We start from the raw sequence: 22,056 nt of genomic DNA on the forward strand, positions 1-22,056 counted from the left end.
TCTGAGTCCCTATTTTCTCTACAGTAGAGTCTCTTCAGTAAACAGCTTAAAAATGACTATTATTTAAGTCCAGCCTGCTGTTGTCCTTACATAGTAAAACTCTTTAATGAAGCATCTCACTGGTGTTGGGGACCTGATGAAAACTGCCTCTGGGCTCCTCTTGCCTAGAATTCCCCCTCTACAAGTGCACTTGCCCAGCTCTGTTGTCAGTGTCCCCAAGAAGCCTTCACCCTTTGCTCTTTTTCCTCCACAGCACTCTGTAGCTCTCCCAGCATACTTATCACATTCTCCTGGGCATCACAATCATTTGTGTATATGTGGCTTAGTTCTTCTACTGGACTGTAAGATCCTTGAACTAATTCAGCTTCTCTCCCCATCCCACCATGGCAACTAGCTTGTACCTTGTGGGGACTCTCTAAATATTTCTTGATGTGATATCAAATTGTCGTGCCATCTGCTTTTCTCCATCTAACCTCAAAAGTTTATTTGATGAGAGTTCTCCTTGGTCCTGACACTAGTTTTAGAATGTTCTCCTGTTTTGGAACTTTCAATGATGCAACACTTTTGAAAGCTATTGGAAACGTTTTATCTTATCACATTGTTTAAAGGAGGTCCAATTTTATTTTTCACAACCCTGCAAAACCAGGTCAAAGGTAATCTGGAATATTTTATAACCTCTCTGGATCTCAGTCTTGAAAGACATAGTATCTTTGTTACTAAAGCCTTGTACAAGAGTAGTGCCAACACTGGGGGAGCTGTGCATGATTATGTTGAGCCGTGCAATGCAGACCTGGCCAGTGAGCTGATGAATGAGTTATTCTTCCAGGAGAAGAGCTAGCTCAGTGACAATCTTAATGTGAGCATAAATGGAAACAAAGCAAACTTACAATTTTGGGGGCCCTTTTGGGTGTTTAAAAAAATTTTTTTTTACAAAACATCCTATGTTGTATGAAATTAAATATGGCTTGCTGTCTTACCCATATTCTATGTTTGGGAAGTTGCTTGAAAAACTACTGGCCCAACAAATTGGTTTCTATCAACTACAACATTATGTGGGTTTCAATAGCTGAAGGCAATTTTTCCATGTGATTACATACATCATACCCTTCTATGGAGAAGGATCCTGAAATGTACCACAGAGAAAAAATTATATTCTCTGGGAGATGGGTGGTTCTGTTTGATTCAGGGAAGTGTTTGTGAGTCTTTGGCTTTCTCTAAGTATAGTAAGTTCTGATGAAAAATTGGTTACTGAAATGCCTGATAAAGTTGAGCCCTGTTAAACTTTGTGAAGAGTCCCCCAAATTCATGACAAGTGGATCAGTCTTCATGATAAAATACCACTGTGCCAGTCCTTTACCTACACTCCAGAATTTGACAGATAGCTGAAACTCAAGAGCTCTTACTAGCCCATGAGCCCTGAGGCTGAAATTCGAAGTAAAGAATCAAACCTTGTTGAACTGTCACCGCTCCAACATTTCTAAATCTTTTCATCTTTCTGTACCATGTTCAGATGGTGTAATAGAATATAAAAAGTGTCCTAGAAGTGAGAAGAAAATTGGGTTCTGTCCCCAGCTCTCTCTAACCCTAGGGAATTGATATCACCCCTCTGGGCCTTTGTTCGTTCAACTATTAAACAAGTGGGAACTAGACTGATTGTTTCTCAAAGCCTAGTCCTTAGATGATTTGCTTCAAAATCATCTAGGGGCGGCATGGGGCTTGCTATAAAAATACACTTTCCTGGGCCCCACTACAGTCCTGCTGAATCAGTGTTTTTGGGGGATGAGGCTCAGGAATCTGTTTTTTTTTTAAAATAAGCTTCCCAGGTGATTCTTATGCTCATTAAAGTGACTTCTAAACTTTTTATTGCAGTATAACACACTCGTTAAGAGTTGGAGGATTATAACATTAGAATATCTCTAAGATTCTTTCCAACTTTAAAGAATTCTAAGAATCAGTCCATTCAACACATTTACGCATGGGCACATTTATTAACAAGCATGCAACTTTGGACTCTGTTATCCCCTTTGCAGGAACCTTTTCAGATCAGAGTGTAATTCTGCATGCTGTGTAATGGTCTCTCAGTGATTTGGAAAAACAGAATGTTTTTCAAATGTGTGGCCTCTCTCAAAGGTCAGTTTACTGTAGAGAGTGCCGTAGGTCCACTGGAAAGTCTGTTCAAATTTGATCTGAATGTCAGAATTTCGTTATACTTTCCATGTACGCTGACCAAAGCATAATACTCAATGACAGAAGACTGTTGCCTGGGCGGGAAAGGAGATACCTGGCTGTGTTTCTGATTTGATTACAGAACCAAACTCTATTATAGTCATTTAAATCCAAGCTTCTTTGTCAATAAAACTCCCAGTCTTTGACCTCCCTCACAGAGGGCCTGGGATAATATGCAGGTAAAAAGTATTTAAATCCCTCCTGAAGTGGTACACAGATCACTGTGCTAATAACTTTCCTCTGAATCAACTGGTAAAGTAATAGGTTTAAGAGAGTCTTCCAGTTACTAAATAGTGACGTTGTCTCTTTTCCCAGGCAACTAGAAATTGTTGGGAATTTTCTAGGAAAAGCCATCCCTTTTAAATAATGGGGCTGCCTTTAAAATTATCCCCCTGCTTTTAAACTTTTATACAAAGCCTTCATTTTTTTTTGGATTATTTATTTTATGCCCTATGAAACAGGTGTGTAAGCTTCCTGGTTTCCCACAAGTGAATAGACATCTCATCTTTGTGTGACACTAGGCGAACTCCTTAGCTTGCTTCAGTTTCCTCAGCTATGAAATGAAGGAGGAGAGCAGACGGATGCTTAGTCTCCTCCAGCTCTAACACTTTCCACTCATGTAGAGGAAGGTAGCGTAACGTAGGGAAAGTCATGGGCTTTGAAACTGGACAGACTTAGGTCGGAATTTTAAGTTTCCTCAGTTGTATGGCAGGGGGTAATGAAATGTTAGTTCTCAGGGTAATAAAAGCATGTGGCATAGGGCTTGGCACAGAAAGACATTCCAGAAAGGTGAGGCTTCCTGGCTGCCTATTCCTCCATGGCTTTTAGTCTGCACCTGGTTAGGCCTCCTCTTACTGATAGAGTGAGAAGCAACCCCCTGGTCCTTATTCAAGTGCAGGGACAAGATTTCTGGGAAGGGAAACCCAGCAGTCCTGTGGGTAACAGGTTCTTGGTTTCTTCCTGACCTGGTGACCACTGGAGCATGAAGTTACCATTTCGGGTCTGGTTGAAATGTGGCAGGAGGTAACTACAGAACCAAAGGTCACTGTTGCTATAGACGTAATGAGGGCTCACCAGAGCCCGCAGCAGGTAACCAAAGTCTTCTCCCTGGGGAGTAGGTGGGGTCACCCTCTCTCTGCCGTGAGAATCCAGGGAGGCTAACAGCATTTGAGAGTTGGAAGCAGCCTTGAAGACCTTTAGAGAGGAGGAAACCGAGATGCAGGGAGGGAAAGTGACTTTCCCATGATCACACAGCCAATCAAGCAGCAGAGGTGAGAACAGTCTCTCTGGATCCTCCGGAATTCACACTCATGACCCTCTGCATTTCAATGCAGATGTTGTCAGCACTGGTTAAGAGCTTGGATTCTGGAGGTAGATAGATCTGGTTAACCTCCTCTAAATTCTGTGATCTGGGGCATAAGGTTCCACCTCTCTGGCCTGAGCGGTCTCAACTATAAAGTCAACCCTACCCGTGTGAGCATTCACAGCAAGGCTGTATGTGTAGTGCTTAACAAAGGGTCTGGCACGGTCAGCTTCCACGACAGAAGGTTCTAATGATCATTAATTGGCGTTTTGAGGAAGGGCTGCCATCCCCTCCCTCTACACCTCCAGTTCCGAGCCGACCCCCCCCCCGCCGCCAACCCCTAGGCCGCCACGCTGCAGCGGGCTCGTCAAGGCGCGGAGGAGCCCGGTGCCAGGGCGCGGCGGTCCCCAGGCTCACCTGGCGAGGCCAGGAGCACCTTCGCCCCGCAGCACTGGAAGCAGTGCAGCAGGGACTTGCCGCGGATGTTACAGTTGAGGCACGCCATGGCACAGCCCAGCTTGGCCAGCCCCAGCCACAGCCATACGTAGGCCGGTTCGTTGCCCAGGAATATCGCCACGCACTCTCCCTGCCGGAGGCCGAGGCGGTCGCGCAGCGCCCTCGCCACTTGGTTGCTGCGTCGGTCCACCTGCACGTAGGTGAGCGTCTGGTCGCGGAAGAGCAGGAACGGCTTGTGCGGGCTCTGGTGTGCTCTCTCCAGAAAGGCGTGGAGGATGGTGCGCACCGGCCGGCGCTGCCCATAGCGGCGCACCTGCCGGGCCATCCTGGCCAACCGCAGGAAGTAGCTCACGTCCTGGAAGAAGTAGGGGGAGCAGAGGTTCACCAGCAGCGGCAGGAGCAGCACCCCCGCCAGGACCGCGTAGATGACGGGCAGCATGACGGCGGCTGGGCCCCCTGGCCCCTCGAGGGCAGAGGGCGCGCTTCGGGCGTGCAGCGCGGCGGCGGGGCGGGCTCCGGGCGGACGACTGGCGGGCGGCGCGGGGGCGCTCGGCGAGGCGGGGGCGACGGCGGAGCGCCTGGGCTGCCGGCACCGTTGCAGGCTCTCGGGCAGGTGGAGCGGTGTCTGGGCTGCCCGGGTTTCGGGGCGCGACCGGCCGGCTGAGCCCGCCCCCTCGTCGGGGTGCAGCCACCTGCGCGCCAGGCCCGCCCCTGCGGTCCTCGCCAGGCGGGGAAGGCGGCTCCGCGGCTCACTGGGGCCTCGGCTGCCTCTCCGCCCGGGTCTGGAGGTCTGGGGCCAAGGCTGGACTCCCCTGTGGTGTGACCTTATCAAAATGGTGACCGTAAGACACCTTAGAAGACGTTGAGAAGATTAGAGGAGATAATGCAGGCACAGGGCTAGTGTTATTTATTGCTGCCCGAATAGAGTGCCTTATAGAGACGACAGATTGTCATTATCAATAGAGAACCTTCTAAGTGGGAGACAGTCCTATGGTTTATTAGTAGCGGGCACCAGGTGCCACTGCCAGATCAGAACTCCATCTCTCCTTTCTGGTCCTGGGGGCATTCCGCCTACTCTCTGTTTCTCACATTTGCTTTCCTACACCCAGCACCCCGCCGGACCCCGCCCAACCCCCAGGCTAATTGCCAGGCGGGCTCTTGTGACAGAGTTCAGGGGTGAACAAAAGCGCCTGCGATTGCCGCCTCCCGCTCGTCCCAGCCCCTGGGCAGTGAGTGAGGATGGGACGCTCCAATCCGAGACGTCCCTTCGGCCCAGCTAGCCCAGATTAAGCTTGAGGTAGCGCCACACTGCCCCATGAAACCAAGTTCCGGTGAGGTTTTGATTAGTTATAATACGTTGTTCTTTAAGTGATCTCCCCTTCCCCCCTCCTTGTATGTTGAAAATTCTCAAGTATTGTCATTCCAGTTCAATTCAATTTACTAAGTGGCTCCGTGAGAAACTAGCACAACACAGAGGAAATTAAGTAAAAGTTATTGGCATTTCTCAGAAGCCATTTCTTTTTCTTTAAAAAAAAAAAATCTTTATTGGAGTATAATTGCTTTACAATGTTGTGTTAGTTTCTGCTGTGCAACAAAGTGAATCAGCTATACGTATACCTATATTCCCATATCCCCACCCTCTTGCGTCTCCCTCCCACCCTCCCTATCCCACCCCTCTAGGTGGTCACAAAGCACCGAGCTGATCTCCCTGTGCAATGCGGCTACTTCCCACTAGCTATCTATTTTACATTTGGTTGTGTATGTATGTCAGTGCTACTCTCTCACTACGTCCCAGCCTTCCCTTCCGCTCCTGTGTCCTCAAGTTGGTTCAGAAGCCATTTCTTTTAGGGTGATCCTTTCTTTTAATTTCCCTTAGTGCTGCTTCTATACAGAGTGAATACTGGCTGCTTGCTACAGAGAAGGGTCAGGATTTAAGTAAAGCAGCGTTTTACTCTCTTCCTCCTCTGTCTTCCTGCGTTCATCCGTTTTATTCTTATGAGACAACCACAAGTAATGAATGCTTACCCCTGCCAGAAACTCTGCTAGGGGTTTCCTGTACGATATTTTTGGAACCTCACAGTCATCTAAAGATGACACTTTCATGCTTATTTATAGACAGGAAAGGGACGCTGAGAGAGGTGAATTAAGACAGCTAGTGAGTGATGCATGGGATTTTGGAATTGGTATCTTTTTGTTCCCAGGCCCACTCTTTACTGTAGCAACATGTTATGCTGTTCTCCTATTCTGTGGGTTTCTATCCATGTTTTCTTTTTCCTTTAGCAATTTTATTTTTTCCCCCCCTTTCACAATCTCCCCTTCCCCCATTTTTTTATCCCCCTCTTTTTATCCCTGGGACCTGGTCTAGCAACCCTTTCCCTTTTCCTGACTCTTTCATGGCTAATCCCGCTACTATCTAATGACTGGTTGAGTCATTGCCCTGGGGAAGAGCCGGGGGCCTTGGTTATCCCTGAGGAGAAGGCTGTAGTGTAAAAGTAGAGGTCAGGACAGAAGCGATTCTGTAGTGCACCTCTTTTTTCATGTTGAAGCTAGAGCTAGCTCTCCTTTTCCATCCCAAAGCCACCTGGTCCCTTCATGACTAATCACTTCAGTGTAGCCTCCTAGACCTCTCTTGTGTTGTTCTTAAACAGCTACTCTTTCCCCAGAGTCCTTGATTGCCACAAATGCCCACTTTCTCCTCTCTTACTCTGAGGATCGCTTTAGCCTTGTGCACCCACAGTTTTTCAGCTGCAACTGAAAGAGAACAGCACCCAAACTGCCTTAAGCAGACACAGGAATTTGAGACTCAGAGTCCAGGGGTAGAATAGGCTTCAGGTAAGCCAGTTTCCCTTTCTCCATTTCTCGGCTCCGCCTCCTCTGTTCTCAGGCTGGTTCTCCCCTCTTGGTCCAAAGATGGCTGCCAAGCCCTTAGGGGTACCTGCTTCCAGTGTCGACTTCAGACAGAAATGTAAGATTCTTTAACGTAGGAGAAAAAAAAAAAAAAAGGAAGGAAAGAAAAAGAAAAAAGAAGAAAGAAAGCTCTTACTGGGTTATGTGCCTGTCTTTGTGGGCTGGGGGGAGAGAAATGCTGATTGGTTTAAGCCAATCAGGGCTCACCCCTGGAGCTGGGGGTACAGTCAATCCCACCTACACCATACTATGGAAAAATCAGGGTTTTATTAAAGAGGAAGTGGGGAGAAGAAATGAATTTGGGGAAACAGCTAATGTTTGTTATATATATCTTGGAACTCGTTTTCCCAATGATTCTAGCTTCCAGCCTGGGTTCCACTTTGTGCTCTACCACCAGCCTAATGGTCTTTGTGGAAATTTTGCTATCATCACCTCTCCAATGCTCAGTTGTCTTCAGTGACCCCCTCATTGCTTCCCATCCTCTTCCACTCATGGCGTCTATAGACAATTGTCGTATTTGTACAGCATACTAGAACACATCTGGGCTGGAGCTGATCAGATGTCCTGGGTCCTGCCTGGCTCCCTTGAGGAGGGAGAAGATTGGTAGCTTAGCACATTGGTTACCCATTCTAGAAACATCTGCTGGGAAGCTCTGGTTTATCAAATGAAGTTCAAACTTTAATTTCTGGCTCTTCTGATGCTGACTTGAACTTTCACTGCACTCAGTTAACAAATATTTATTGAGTTTCTACTATGAACCGAACATCATGAGGCACTAAGTATTTGAAAATGGATCAAAACTTAATTGCAACTACTCCTTTTCAAGAACACTTTGTTTTGAAGAGTCTGGTCTACACCCTCCTAAAAATGCCCTGCATATTCCTCTTTGTATGACTTTGTTCTTGCCTATTTCCACCCCTGAACTCTCCACCCCTCTAAATCCCAACTCTTTAAGGCAGTGGTTCACAGATTTCTGGTTTTCTCAGTCCAGTACCATTTCAAAATAAAGTACCAACTTAAAAAATTTTCAAGTAAAATCAGCTGCCCCTAGCCAACTGCAGTCAGTTTTTTTTTTTTTTTTAATTTATTTATGTATGGCTGTGTTGGGTCTTCGTTTCTGTGCGAGGGCTTTCTCTAGTTGTGGCAAGTGGGGGCCACTCTTCATCGCGGTGCGCGGGCCTTGCACTATCGCGGCCTCTCTTGTTGCGGAGCACAGGCTCCAGACGCGCAGGCTCAGTAATTGTGGCTCACGGGCCCAGTTGCTCCGCAGCATGTGGGATCTTCCCAGACCAGGGCTCGAACCCGTGTCGCCTGCATTGGCAGGCAGACTCTCAACCACTGCGCCACCAGGGAAGCCCTGCAGTCTGTTTTTATTACTATTTCATAAAAGGATGACATTTTTTAGCATTAAAAAGGAAAGTATAATATCTCTTATATGTGGAATCTAAAAAAATGGTACAAATGAACTTATTTATAAAACAGAAATAGAGTCACAGATGTAAAAAACAAACTTATGGTTACCGGGGGAGGAGGGGCAGAGGATAAATCGGGAGACTGGGACTGACATATACACAGGTACATATATAAAATAGATAACCAATAAGGACCTACTGTATAACACAGGGAACTCTTCTCAATACTGTGTAACGACCTATATGGGAAAATAATCTAAAAAAAGAGTGGATGTATGTATATGTATGACTGATTCACTTTGTACACCTGAAACTAACACAACATTGTAAATCAACTATATTCCAATAAAAATTATAAAAAAGGAAAGTATAACTGAACCATACACTTAAAAATGGTTAATTTTATGTTATGTATATTTCACCACAAAAAATATACACAAAAAAAGGAAAAATACACACAGAAAGGAAAGTATAGTCCTTTTCGAGGAAGGATGAAGACAACATTATACTAACATATAAAAAAGATAGAAATTAAAATATTTTTGAATGCAGAAAAAATACAACTTTTATTGGTTTATTATCCATAGATATTATTTCTATGTAAGTTTGAATGTTTAGAAATACAAATTCAATAGTGAAGCATGAAATTGAACCAAACCTCTTGGACTTTGATATAACTCAAGATTGTTTTATCACTGAGGTCTCAAACATGGAGCTTCCTTACCCCACACCCTTAGTGAAGCTGCCTAGTCCCCTCCGCTCCCACGCCCCCATGCCCCCACAGCCACTGAGCCTACCTGTTACCTTCATCAAGATTCTAGTGCCTTCCTGACCAGTCACTTCAGCCTCCTAGGCTCCTTGTTTCCTTAAACGTTCTACCCAGAGCACTAGGTTACCGCAAATGCCCACTCTCTTCTGACCCATTCTGAGGCACTGCAGGAGGAGTTCAGGAGACAGATGTGATAACTGGAGTGCACGTTGACACCTGCTAGCCTGGGTCAGGACTTCCCTGATGCTTCACCCCCATTCATTCATCTCTGCTGGTGTCTTAGGGAAAGCCTCCCAGTGGCAGTTCCCAACTCCCTTCTATGTCCCCAATCCCAACCTCAAATGCTTTATAAAAGCAGGTGGTCTCTCCTCCTACTTTATGGTTCTCAAACTTTATGGGCATCGAAATTACCTGGAGAACATGCTAAAACACAGCTTGCTAAGCCCTACCTGGAGAATTTCTGATTCTGTAAGTCTTGGGTGGGGCCAGAGAATTCACATTTCTAAGAAGTTACCAGAAAATGCTGTAGCTGTTGGTCCAGGGACTATACTTTGGGAACGATTGATTTAACCCAGTGGTTTCCCAGCTGCTCAGCAGAGCCCGAGGACTTCTGAGGAGCCACTGAGGAAAATTCATTGCGGAGCATGGGAAGGGGACTCTGGGACCCAACCCAGCGCCAATCAGAGGAGCTCTATGTATATCTGTTTTACATATTGGACTATCATGTAGACTTCACATGAAAAGAGTGTTCCTATAAACTTTTCTTCTAAATACTCCAGCCTATGTGTATCTATCCCTTGTACTGGACTTATAAACCTACCACACAGCTTGGCTCTTTTTTTTTTTTTTTTTTTTTTTTTTTAAACACAAAAACATTAATTTTATTTCTATATACTAGCAACAAAGACATGGAGACTGAAATTAAAAAAAAATAATACAGTCACTCAAAAAATGAAATTCTCAGGTGTAAATCTAACATAACATTTACAGGATTTATATGCTAAAAACTATAATATGCTAATGAAATAAACCAAGGAAGATCTAAATAAATGGAGATACAACTATATTCCTGTACTGGAAGACTCAATGTAGTAAAAATATAGTTCTCTCTAAAAGATACACAGGTTTGACACAATTCCTGTTAATATCCCAGCAAGATACTGTGTAGATATGGACAAGATTATTCTAAAATTTACTTGGAAAGGCAAATAAATTAGAATTGTTAACATTTTTTTTTTCCACACACACACACTGTATTTTATTTTTACAAGAGATAAATAGACTGACACCAAGCATTGTACATGGATGACCACAACAAAAGCAACAATGATTGCAATTACCAAACATGAAACACACTCATACTATGTCATAATATTGACATTCAGTCCAGTAATCCTCCACTGTAACAGCTCCTTTACTTTGCAGTGAAAATTGATTTGTATATTCTTTGCCTCTGAGTCCTTGTGGGATTTTTTTTTTTAATTCAGACAGAAAGTCACAAAAATTATACTCATCCTCATCAGTTCACTCAGTCCCATGTAATTAATTTTTTTTTTTCATCTTGATCTTTTGTTAGCACTTTTATGAGTTCATCAGTTTTTCATTAGAGTTCTGAAACTGCTTATTCATTCAGTTCAGCAGTACAGTCAGTTACCAGAAACCTGTACTTGTCAGAGTCTTTTCCATGAATTTCTTGAAGATGAAACCCTTTTATAGGAACATACTTGCAAAATCATCAGAGTACACCCAGAACTGTCTGTAAATGACAGAAGACTTAAAAATGACCATGGTTAAAGATTTGATGAAAGTTCATAATAATGCAGTTGACAAGAAAATTAGTTATTTCTGAGATATACATTTTAAAGTAATAACTAGGATTATTACTTATAACCTTATACCAGAACATATAAGATTTTTAGAAGTTTCCTGTAATGTCTGAAACATTTATATTAACATATTTCCATACATATTTCCATACAAATACAAATATAAGATTTTTAGAAATTTCATGTAATGTCTGAAACATTTATATTAACATATTTCCATACATATTTCCATACAAATACAAATATAAGATTTTTAGAAATTTCATGTAATGTCTGAAACATTTATATTAACATATTTCCATACAAATAACCCAATGAAAGTTTAGTATTAGTTGTTTTGTTTGTTTTTTTATACTGCAGGTTCTTATTAGGCATCAGTTTTATACACATCAGTGTATACATGTCAATCCCAATCGCCCAATTCAGCACACCACCATCCCCACCTCACCGCAGTTTTCCCCCCTTGGTGTCCATATGTCCATTCTCTACATCTGTGTCTCAACTTCTGCCCTGCAAACTGGCTCATCTGTACCATTTTTCTAGGTTCCACATACATGCATTAATATACGATATTTGTTATTCTCTTTCTGACTTACTTCACTCTGTATGACAGTCTCTAGATCCATCCACGTCTCAACAAATGACTCAATTTCGTTCCTTTTTATGGCTGAGTAATATTCCATTGTATATATGTACCACATCTTCTTTAGCCATTCGTCTGTTGATGGGCATTTAGGTTGCTTCCATGACCTGGCTATTGTAAATAGTGCTGCAATGAACATTCGGGTGCATGTGTCCTTTTGAATTACGGTTTTCTCTGGGTATATGCCCAGTAGTGGGATTGCTGGGTCATATGGTAATTCTATTTTTAGTTTTTTAAGGAACCTCCATATTGTTCTCCATAGTGGCTGTATCAATTTACATTCCCACCAACAGTGCAAGAGGGTTCCATTTTCTCCACACCCTCTCCAGCATTTGTTGTTTGTAGATTTTCTGATGATGCCCATTCTAACAGGAGTGAGGTGATACCTCATTGTAGTTTTGATTTGCATTTCTCTAATAATTAGTGATGTTGAGCATCTTTTCATGTGCTTCGTGGCTGTCTATATGTCTTCTTTGGAGAAATGTCTATTTAGGTCTTCTGCCCATTTTTGGATTGGGGTGTTTGTTTCTTTGATATTGAGCTGAATGAGCTGTTTATATATTTTGGAGATTAATCCTTTGTCAGTTGATTCCACAGCTTGGCTCTTGATTATTTCATGACTGTTAGTTTTGCCTTCCCAATTAGGATTCAGTTTCCTGGAATGAAGTAATGGAACATGAGCCTTGAAGTCAGAGGACCTGGGTTCAAGTCCTCGTCTGTCATGTATTGGCTGAGGATGCTTAGGTAAGTTACCTGAACTCTCATAGCACCTTGTATTAATTTTGTAGCCCTTGAGGCACCTAATGCACAGAGACTATTGTCAACAAAAAATGTGTAGGTTATGAAGCCTGTTGCTTATGTAACGTTACTTAGTACAGATAGGAAGTTTGTGTGACCAGTCCATTCAGTGGTTTATAGGAGGGTTCATCTCTGACTGTGTTGTCTGCCATGAATCAAATTGTATTTCTTGAAATGTGGGTGCCTGCCATCCTGTTGAATGCCTAATGTAGTAGCATTCAGGTACAGATGTACAGGATGTGTAGGGAAAAGGTAAGAGTCTGGTGAAGATGGAATATACTGAGATTAGCCTTTCTTTTGGAGAATGAAGGAAACGAGAGACTGAAAAACAATTGGTTGTTGGTTTTAGAGATGAGGGAGTAGGGCTCCCCTTTTTTTTTGCATCCCAATGATGCTTACTAACTACACAATCAAGACAAAATACAATTTGAGAAAAAGGCGTTTGCTCTCATTAGTTCTAATCAGAATGCCTTTGATTTGGTGTTGAATTCTAACTGAGGGAAAATCCTAGTGAATCATTATTGCTTCTAGTGCTAACATGCGTGCTTCATAAAATTTGGTTTCAACCCTCTCTGTCCTCTTTCAGTATCCCACGACAACCTCCAGCTCCCTGTCCCAGTCACAACACACTCTTTTCCATTCCTGAATGTGTGGGTTACTTCTTTACCCCTTTGCCCTTCTCTTGTCTTGTAATATCATCTTCTTGCCTACTTCTTAAATGTAAAAATTTCTTAGGGTGTGTCTTTACCTTTCTTCTCTCTGTCTCCTTCTCTCTAGATAGCCTCATCTATTCCTATTGATGCTGAGGAATCCCAAGTCTAAATATTCAGCCCTCACCTTCTCCTGAGTTCCACATCTGATTTGTTATGGTGTACTGAATACCTCCATATGAATTCATTTATTTAGTCATTCACTTATTAATTAATTTATTTAGCATTTATTTAAAGTGCACTAGGGGAACACTACTTCACAGTGAAGCAGATAGGGCAGATATTATTATTCTCATTTTCAGGTCAGTGAATTGAGATCCAGAGAGGTTAACCAATGTGCTGAAGGTCAGACACAGCAAGTCACTGATGGAGCAGTAACTCAAGTTTTCTGATTCCTATAGGCACTGGTCTATAAAGTGTTGTGGGTTGAATGGTGTTCCTGCCACAAACCCTCAGTTCTGTAATCATTTCCCCCTGCCCACTGCATGAATGCTGCTTAAAATGGTGTCTTCTATTACCTTATGGCATGTGATTATTTCCTTCTCCCTGCAAATCTTTCAGCTTTGGCTTTCTCCTTGCTCAATTACATTCCCAATTTTCTAGCTCATATTCTTTTTTTTTATATTCATATTTTTTATTGAAGCATAGTTGATTTACAGTGTTTCAGGTGTATAGCAAAGTGATTCAGTTATATATGTGTGTGTGTGTGTGTGTGTGTGTGTGTGTGTGTATATATATATTCCTTTTTAGATTCTTTTCCATTATAGGTTATTATCTAGCACATATTCTTGAGATAACAAATCTGGTAGCCCAAACAAATCACCCATATACATGATTGTGTAGAACTCTTAAAGCAAATATCCATAGGCTGCTGTCCAGCCTATAGATTACTGCAACTGAATAAGGTGCACAGTCTTGGTCCAGTCAGCTATGTGTATTCGTGGAGATGCATGGAGGTGGGAAGAGGGAGGGGGTGGAGTCTCCCAGTTCAAAACATGGTCACCGTACAAGGTACTCAGTTGTGGAGACTTGGCAGTTTTCCGCTAAAGGGACTATGGGCGTGGTAAAACACATTAATTGGCTTGTCTTATCTTTCTCTTCTGTTTATTTCAGATTATAATGTCTCCACTGAGTTCTCTCTGGCTACTATACACAGCAGTCATGGATGACTAGTTTCTATTCACTAATAAATTATAATTTATAATTGCCATACTTATGTGGCAAGATTATTTGTGTAGTTCCAAGTCTGATATCATAGTCCTTCTGTCTAAAGAACTTCTCCTAACATTTCTTGAACTGTAGATCTCCTGGCAATAGATTCTTTCAGCTTTTGTTTTTCTAAAAAAGTCTTTATTTAACCTTCATTTTTGAATGGTATTTTCACTGGGTAAAGAATTCTGGTATGAATAGTTTTATTCTTTTGGTACTTTCAAGATGTCACTCTGCCGTCTTCTGGTTTGCATAGCTTCTAACTTCTGTGTTTCCTTTTTTTCCTGATAATTTTTAAAAATTATTTTTATCTTAAAATAGCACGAGCATGGTTAAAAACTAAGAACAATAAAAGTCAGAGTGGAAAACCATGCAAAGTAAATGCTCCTCCCTTCCGAACCCCAGTCCCTCAGGTTCTTCTGGAGGCAGTCACTGTTAGCAGTGACTTGGTGACATACGTAAATTTTGTTCAGAGTCTTCAAAGATGAAAGAATGTACCTTCTATTCAAGAGAGTAGTCCATAATGAATTTAAGTTACATCAATTAGTAGGAATGACTGAAAGAGTAGAAATTACCATGAATGGCAAGTAGAAGAGTATGGATTTTCTTTGAAAGATTTTTGAACAGAAAGCTGTTAGACCTGATCACAGAAATGTGTTGGGAATATTGCAGGGAGGAGATAGAAGTAGACTGTTGAGATGAGTCCAAGGCAGTTTATTGAAGCCTCTGCACTTGCTTGGAATTTTCTGTTAAGACATAGGCACAAAACTTATGTTAATAATTAAGCTTCCAATTATGAACACTAACTTTATGCCAGACCCTGTGTTGAGTGCTTATGTATCTTTTAATGTAGTCTTCCCAATGCCCCTCCAGAGTATACATCGTTATCTCTGGTTGATAGATAGGAAAACGGAAAACAACTGGTCAATGACATATTCAGGATGGAATTAAGGTTTGTCTTCCTCCAAAGACTATGCAAATGAACTCCTGCATGAATATGCCTTCCTAGTTGCAAGGCATGCTTCCATCCTCCCTTTTTCTTACTGTCCAGTGATCTGTGCCTACAATTCTTGCTCCCCAGACATAGCTGTCAAGATCTACAATCCATACAATGGGTAGCAAGTAGGAAGGACCATGACTGCTTTATTTCTTATCTTTGTTTCTTTGTATATCATTTATTTTTTTCTGGCTATCTTCAAGATTTTCACTTTATCTTTGGTTTTCAGCAGTTAGACTAAGTGTGTGTGTGTGTGTGTGCGTGTGTGTGAGTGTGGTGTTTAATTTGTCTTGTCCGGGAGTCTATGAAATTCTGATCTATAGTTTGATGTCTTTCATAATTTTGGAAAATTTTTGGTCATTATCTCTTAAATATTTCTTCTGCCAATTATTCTCTCTCTTTCCCCTCTATGGCTCCAAATATTCATATATTGGGCCATTTGACATTTTCAAACAGTTTTTGGATGCACAGTTTTTATTCACTCTTTCTTTTTTTGAATTTTTGAATTGTATTTATTTTTTTATACAGCAGGTTCTTATTAGTCATCAATATTATACACATCAGTGTATACATGTAAATCCCAATTGCCCAATTCATCACGCCACCCCCTCACCCCCCCCGCCACTTTCCCCCCTTGGTGTCCATACGTTTGTTCTCTACATCTTTGTCGCTATTTCTGCTCTGAAACCAGTTCATCTATACCATTTTTCTAGGTTCCACATATATGCATTAATATACGATATTTGTCTTTCTCTTTCTGACTTACTTCACTCTGTATGACAGTCTCTAGATCCACCCACGTCTCAACAAATGACTCAATGTCGTTCCTTTTTATGGCTGAGTGATATTCCATTGTACATATGTACCACATCTTCTTTATCCATTCGGCTGTCGATGGGCATTTAGGTTGCTTCCATGACCTGGCTATTGTAAATAGTGCTGCAATGAACATTGGGATGCATGTGTCTTTCTGAATTATGGTTTTCTTTGCGTATATGCCCAGTAGTGGGATTGCTGGGCCATATAGTAATTCTATTTTTAGTTTTTTAAGGAACCTCCATACTGTTCTCCATAGTGGCTGCATCAATTTACATTCCCACCAACAGTGCAAGAGGGTTCCCTTTTCTCCACACCCTCTCCAGCATTTGTTGTTTGTAGATTTTCTGATGATGCCCATTCTAACTGCTGTGAGGTGATACCTCATTGTAGTTTTGATTTGCATTTCTCTAATAATTAGTGATGTTGAGCAGCTTTTCTTGTGCTTCTTGGCCATCTGTATGTCTTCTTTAGAGAAATGTCTATTTAGGTCTTCAGCCCATTTTTTGATTGGATTGTTTGTTTTTTTAATATTGAGCTGCATGAGCTGTTTATATATTTTGGAGATTAATCCTTTGTCCATTGTTTCACTTGCAAATATTTTCTCCCATTCTGAGGGTTGTCTTTTCGTCTTGTTTGTAGTTTCCTGTGCTTTGCAAAAGCTTTGAAGTTTCATTAGGTCCCATTTGTTTATTTTTGTTTTTATTTCCATTACTCTAGGCCGTGGATCAAAAAAGATCTTGCAGTGATTTATGTCAAAGAATATTCTTCCTATGTTTTCCTCTAAGAGTTTTATAGTGTCCAGTCTTAAATTTAGGTCTCTAATCCATTTTTAGTTTATTTTTGTGTATGGTGTTGGGGAGTGTTCTAATTTCATTCTTTTACATGTAGCTGTCCAGTTTTCTCAGCAGCACTTATTGAAGAGGCCGTCTTTTCTCCATTGTATATCCTTGCTTTCTTTTTCATAGATTAGTTGACCATAGGTGCGTTGGTTTATCTCTGGGCTTTCTATCTTGTTCCATTGATCTATATTTCTGTTTTTGTGCCAGTACCATATTGTCTTGATTACTGTAGCTTTGTAGTATAGTCTGAAGTCAGGAGTCTGATTCCTCCAGCTCTGTTTTTTCCCCTCAAGACTGCTTTGGCTATTCGGGGTCTTTTGTGTCTCCATACAAATTTTAAGATTTTTTGCTCTAGTTCTGTAAAAAATGCCATTGGTAATTTGATAGGGATTGCATTGAATCTGTAGATTGCTTTGGGTAGTATAGTCATTTTCACAATATTGATTCTTCCAATCTAAGAACATGGTATATCTCTCCATCTGTTGGTATCATCTTTAATTTCTTTCATCAGTGTCTTATAGTTTTCTGCATACAGGTCTTTTGTCTCCCTAGGTAGGTTTATTCCTAGGTATTTTATTCTTTTTGTTGCAATGGTAAATGGGAGTGTTTCCATAATTTTCCTTTCAGATTTTCATTATTAGTGTATAGGAATGCAAGAGATTTCTGTGTATTAATTTTGTATCCAGCTACTCTACCAAATTCATTGATTAGCTCTAGTAGTTTTCTGGTGGCATCTTTAGGATTCTCTATGTATAGTATCATGTCATTTGCAAACAGTGACCCTTTTACTTCTTTTCCAATTTGTATTCCTTTTATTTCTTTTTCTTCTCTGATTGCCATGGCTAGGACTTCCAAAACTATGTTGAATAATAGTGGTGCGAGTGGACATCATTTTCTTGTTCCTGCTCATAGAGGAAACGCTTTCAGTTTTTCACCATTGAGAATGATGTTTGCTGTGGGTTTGTCACATATGGCCTTTATTATGTTGAAGTAGGTTCCCTCTATGCCCACTTTCTGGAGAATTTTTATCATAAATGGGTGTTGAATTTTGTCAGAAGCTTTTTCTGCATCTATTGAGATCATCATATGGTTTTTATCCTTCAGTTTGTTTATATGGTGTATCACATTGACTGATTTGAGTATATTGAAGAATCCTTGCATCCCTGGGATAAATCCCACTTGATCATGGTGTATGATCCTTTTAATGTGTTGTTGGATTCTGTTTGCTAGTATTTTGTTGAGGATTTTTGCATCTATATTCATGAGTGATACTGCTCTGTAATTTTCTTTTTTTGTAGTGTCTTTGTCTGGTTTTGGTATCAGGGTGATGGTGGCCTCATAGAATGAGTTTGGGAGTGTTCCTTCCTCTGAAATTTTTTGGAAGAGTTTGAGAAGGATGGGTTTTAGCTCTTCTCTAAATGTTTGATAGAATTCACCTGTGAAGCCATCTGGTCCTGGACTTTTGTTTGTTGGAAGATTTTTAATCACAGTTTCAATTTCCTTACTTGTGATTGGTCTGTTCATATTTTCTATTTCTTCCTGGTTCAATCTTGGAAGGTTATACCTTTGTAAGAATTTGTCCATTTCTTCCAGGTTGTCCATTTTATTGGCATAGAGTTGCTTGTAGTAGTCTCTTAGGATGCTTTGTATTTCTGTGGTGTCTGTTGTAACTTCTCCTTTTTCATTTCTAATTTTATTGATTTGAGTCCTCGCCCTCTTTTTCTTGATGAGTCTGGCTAATGGTTTATCAATTTTCTTTATCTTCTCAAAGAACCAGCTTTTAGTTTTATTGATCTTTGCTATTGTTTTCTTTGTTTCTATTTCATTTATTTCTGCTCTGATCTTTCTGATTTCTTTCCTTCTGCTAACTTTGGGTTTTGTTCGTTCTTCTTTCTCTTGTTACTTTAGGTGTAAGGTTAGATTGTTTATTTGAGATTTTTCTTGTTTCTTGAGGTAGGCTTATATAGCTATAAACTTCCCTCTTAGAACTGCTTTTGCTGCATCCCATAGGTTTTGGATTGTCGTGTTTTCGTTGTCATTTGTCTCTAGGTATTTTTTAATTTCCTTTTTGATTTCTTCAGTGATCTCTTCATTACTTAGTAGTGTATTGTTTAGCCTCCATTTGTTTGTTTTTTTTTATGATATTTTCCCTGTAATTGATTTCTAATCTCATAGGGTTGTGGTCAGAAAAGATGCTTGATATGATTTCAATTTTCTTAAATTTACTGAGGCTTGATTTGTGACCCAAGATGTGATCTATCCTGGAGAATGTTCCATGTGCACTTGAGAAGAAAGTGTAATCTGCTGTTTGGGGATGGAATGTCCTATAAATATCAATTAAATCTATCTGGTCTATTGTGTCATATAAAGCCTCTGTTTCCTTATTAATATTCTGTTTGGATGATCTGTCCATTGCTGTAAGTGAGGTGTTAAAGTCCCCCACTATTGTGTTACTGTCTATTTCCTGTTTTATAGCTGTTAGCAGGTGCCTTACGTATTGAGGTGCTCCTATGTTGGGTGCATATATATTTATAATTGTTATATCTTCTTCTTGGATTGATCCCTTGATCATTATGTAGTGTCCTTCCTTGTCTCTTGTAACATTCTTTATTTTAAAGTCTATTTTACCTGATATGAGTATTGCTACTCCAGCTTTCTTTTGATTTTCACTTGCATGGAATATCTTTTTCCATCCCATCACTTTCAGTCTGCATATGTCCCTAGGTCTGTAGTGGGTCTCTTGTAAACAGCATATAAATGGGTCTTGTTTTTGTATCCATTCAGTGAGCCTGTGTCTTTTGGTTGGAGCATTTAATCCATTCACTTTTAAGGTAATTATTGATATGTATGTTCCTATGACCATTTTCTTAATTGTTATATGTTTGTTTTTGTAGGTTCTTTTCTTGTGTTTCCCACTTAGAGAAGTTCCTTTAGCGTTTGTTGTAGAGCTGGTTTGGTGGTGCTGAATTCTCTTAGCTTTTGCTTGTCTGTAAAGCTTTTGATTTCTCCATTGGATCTAAATGAGATCCTTGCTGGGTAGAGTAATCTTGGATGTAGGTTCTTCCAATTCATCACTTTAAATATATCATGCCACTCCCTTCTGGCTTGTAGAGTTTCTGCTGAGAAATCAGCTGTTAACCTTATGGGAGTTCCCTTGTATGTTATTTGTCATTTTTCCCTGTTGCTTTCAATAATTTTTCTTTGTGTTTAGTTTTTGTCAATTTGATTACCATGTGTCTTGGTGTGTTTCTCCTTGGGTTTATCCTGCCTGGGACTCTCTCTGCTTCCTGGACTTGGGTGGCTATTTCCTTTCCCATGTTATGGAAGTTTTCGTCTCTAATCTGTTCAAATATTTTCTCGTGTCCCTACTCTCTCTCTTCTCCTTCTGGAACCCCTATAATGTGAATGTTGTTGCGTTTAATGTTGTCCCAGAGGTCTCTTAGGCTGTCTTCATTTCTTTTCATTCTTTTTTCTTTATTCTGTTCCGCAGCAGTGAATTCCACCATTCTGTCTTCCAGGCCACTTATCCGTTCTTCTGCCTCAGTTATTCTGCTATTGATTCCTTCTAGTGTATTTTTCATTTCATTTATTGTCTTGTTCATCTCCGTTTGTTTGTTCTTTAGTTCTTTTAAGTCTTTACTAAACTTTTCTTGTATCTTCTCGATCTGTGCCTCCATTCTGTTTCTAAGATCTTAGATCATCTTTACTGTCATTACTCTGAATTCTTTTTCAGGTAGATTGCCTATCTCCCCTTCATTTAGTTGTTCTTGTAGGTTTTTATCTTGCTCCTTCGTCTGCAACATATTACTTTGTCATCTGATTTTGTCAAACTTACTCTGTTTGTGATTTCCTTTCTGCAGGCTGCAGGACCATAGTTCCTCTTGCTTCTGGTGTCTGCCCCCTGGTGGATGAGGTTGGTCCAGAGGCTTGTGCCATTATCCCCTTGATAGGGGGTTTGATTGGTGTTGTGTTCATAAGAGCCTGCCCTGGATATTGAGTGGGGCCTCCCCTTTTCTCTGTGGTTGTCACTGCCCTGTCAGCTGCAGGGTCTGCTCCCTAGTTGTTGGAGTAGAGGTCCCCAGATCTGTTTCTTAGCTGTGTTTCTGATCTGTGGTGTGAGGTAGGCTGGATTGGAGCACTCACACTGGGAAAGCAGCCACTGAGCATTTCTCCACTGGAGCTGTTCACCCATGATTGTGCCCCATTGTGTCCCCTTTCGCCCATTGTGTGAGTTCACAAAATATACTGTTGCTGGAACTGCTTTCAGTCCTGCCTTAACTGTGGGTACACTGGCAAATGGCCCTGGTGACTCTCAGGCATTGTTTTCACCCAGCCAGTGGCACAGGTCCACTGAAGTTAGGTCCCAGGACTGCAGTCGTTGTGCACCTGAACTCACTGTGGGAGCTATGTAGGCAGCTTGAACTCTGGTCTGGCCCTACCCCCATGTGTACGTGCCCACAGAGCCCACAGCTACTAAAGCCAGACCTGTGAAAGGGGGTTTGAGTGGTGTTGTGGTGACCAGAGCCTGCACTGGATATTGAGTGGGACCTGAAATTCTGTTCAAAGAATCTATACTGAAACAAATCTTTATGTGAATATAAGTTTCCTAAGACAGAAATCAATGTACAGATTTTTCCTTGAGTTTTAATTATGTTGCTTTAAAAAGGGCACAAGTTAAATTATATTCCAGAATTTTTCAGTTAGTCTTATTTGCAACACCTACTATAAAATCGTATGTGGCTGAGATCGTCAATCTTGTAGAATAGCAGTCTCCGTAATACTTCATGTCATATTCAAATGAATGTTTTCAGCTCTTGTAAACCTTTTTAAATTTCTTTAGATTTCTACAAAGTATGCTTTTCAATATGTAGTTCTATTTTACTGATACGTTGATAAAACTAAATGTAAACCAATACTCTCCTCCAACTACATACTACGTTTCCTTTCCATTTCCTTAGACAATTTAAACCAGCAGTCTTCCTTCTTCTTTCTCTTCCCTCTCATGCAATCTTTCTTGGACGTTAGCATTCTTATTGATGCTCTAGTGCACTTATCAATCTCCTCACAATTTTTTTTTTTTTAAGGATTTTTTTCTTATTTATTTATTTATTTATTTATTTATTTATTTTTTGGCTGTGTTGG

At 40.9% G+C, this 22,056-nt stretch overlaps 2 protein-coding genes across 2 annotated transcripts in view; one reads left to right on the top strand and one right to left on the bottom strand.

The window, feature by feature from the left end:
* The window catches only part of SLC27A2 (solute carrier family 27 member 2), a 55,487-nt gene extending 50,925 nt beyond the window's left edge, over window positions 1-4,562 (bottom strand). Inside the window, exon 1 of the mRNA XM_007170419.3 lies at window positions 3,947-4,562. Coding sequence (XP_007170481.2) covers window positions 3,947-4,424 — 478 coding nt within the window. The 5' untranslated portion in view covers window positions 4,425-4,562. The remainder of the gene's footprint in view (window positions 1-3,946) is intronic.
* Window positions 3,235-22,056, top strand: part of ATP8B4 (ATPase phospholipid transporting 8B4 (putative)) — a 305,912-nt gene continuing 287,090 nt past the window's right edge. The window contains exons 1-2 of the mRNA XM_028163557.2: window positions 3,235-3,497; window positions 12,188-12,286. The gene's annotated coding sequence lies outside the window, so the exon portion shown is untranslated. The remainder of the gene's footprint in view (window positions 3,498-12,187; window positions 12,287-22,056) is intronic.

Source organism: Balaenoptera acutorostrata, chromosome 3 (genome assembly GCF_949987535.1).
Source record: "Balaenoptera acutorostrata chromosome 3, mBalAcu1.1, whole genome shotgun sequence".
Taxonomy (NCBI): domain Eukaryota; kingdom Metazoa; phylum Chordata; class Mammalia; order Artiodactyla; family Balaenopteridae; genus Balaenoptera; species Balaenoptera acutorostrata.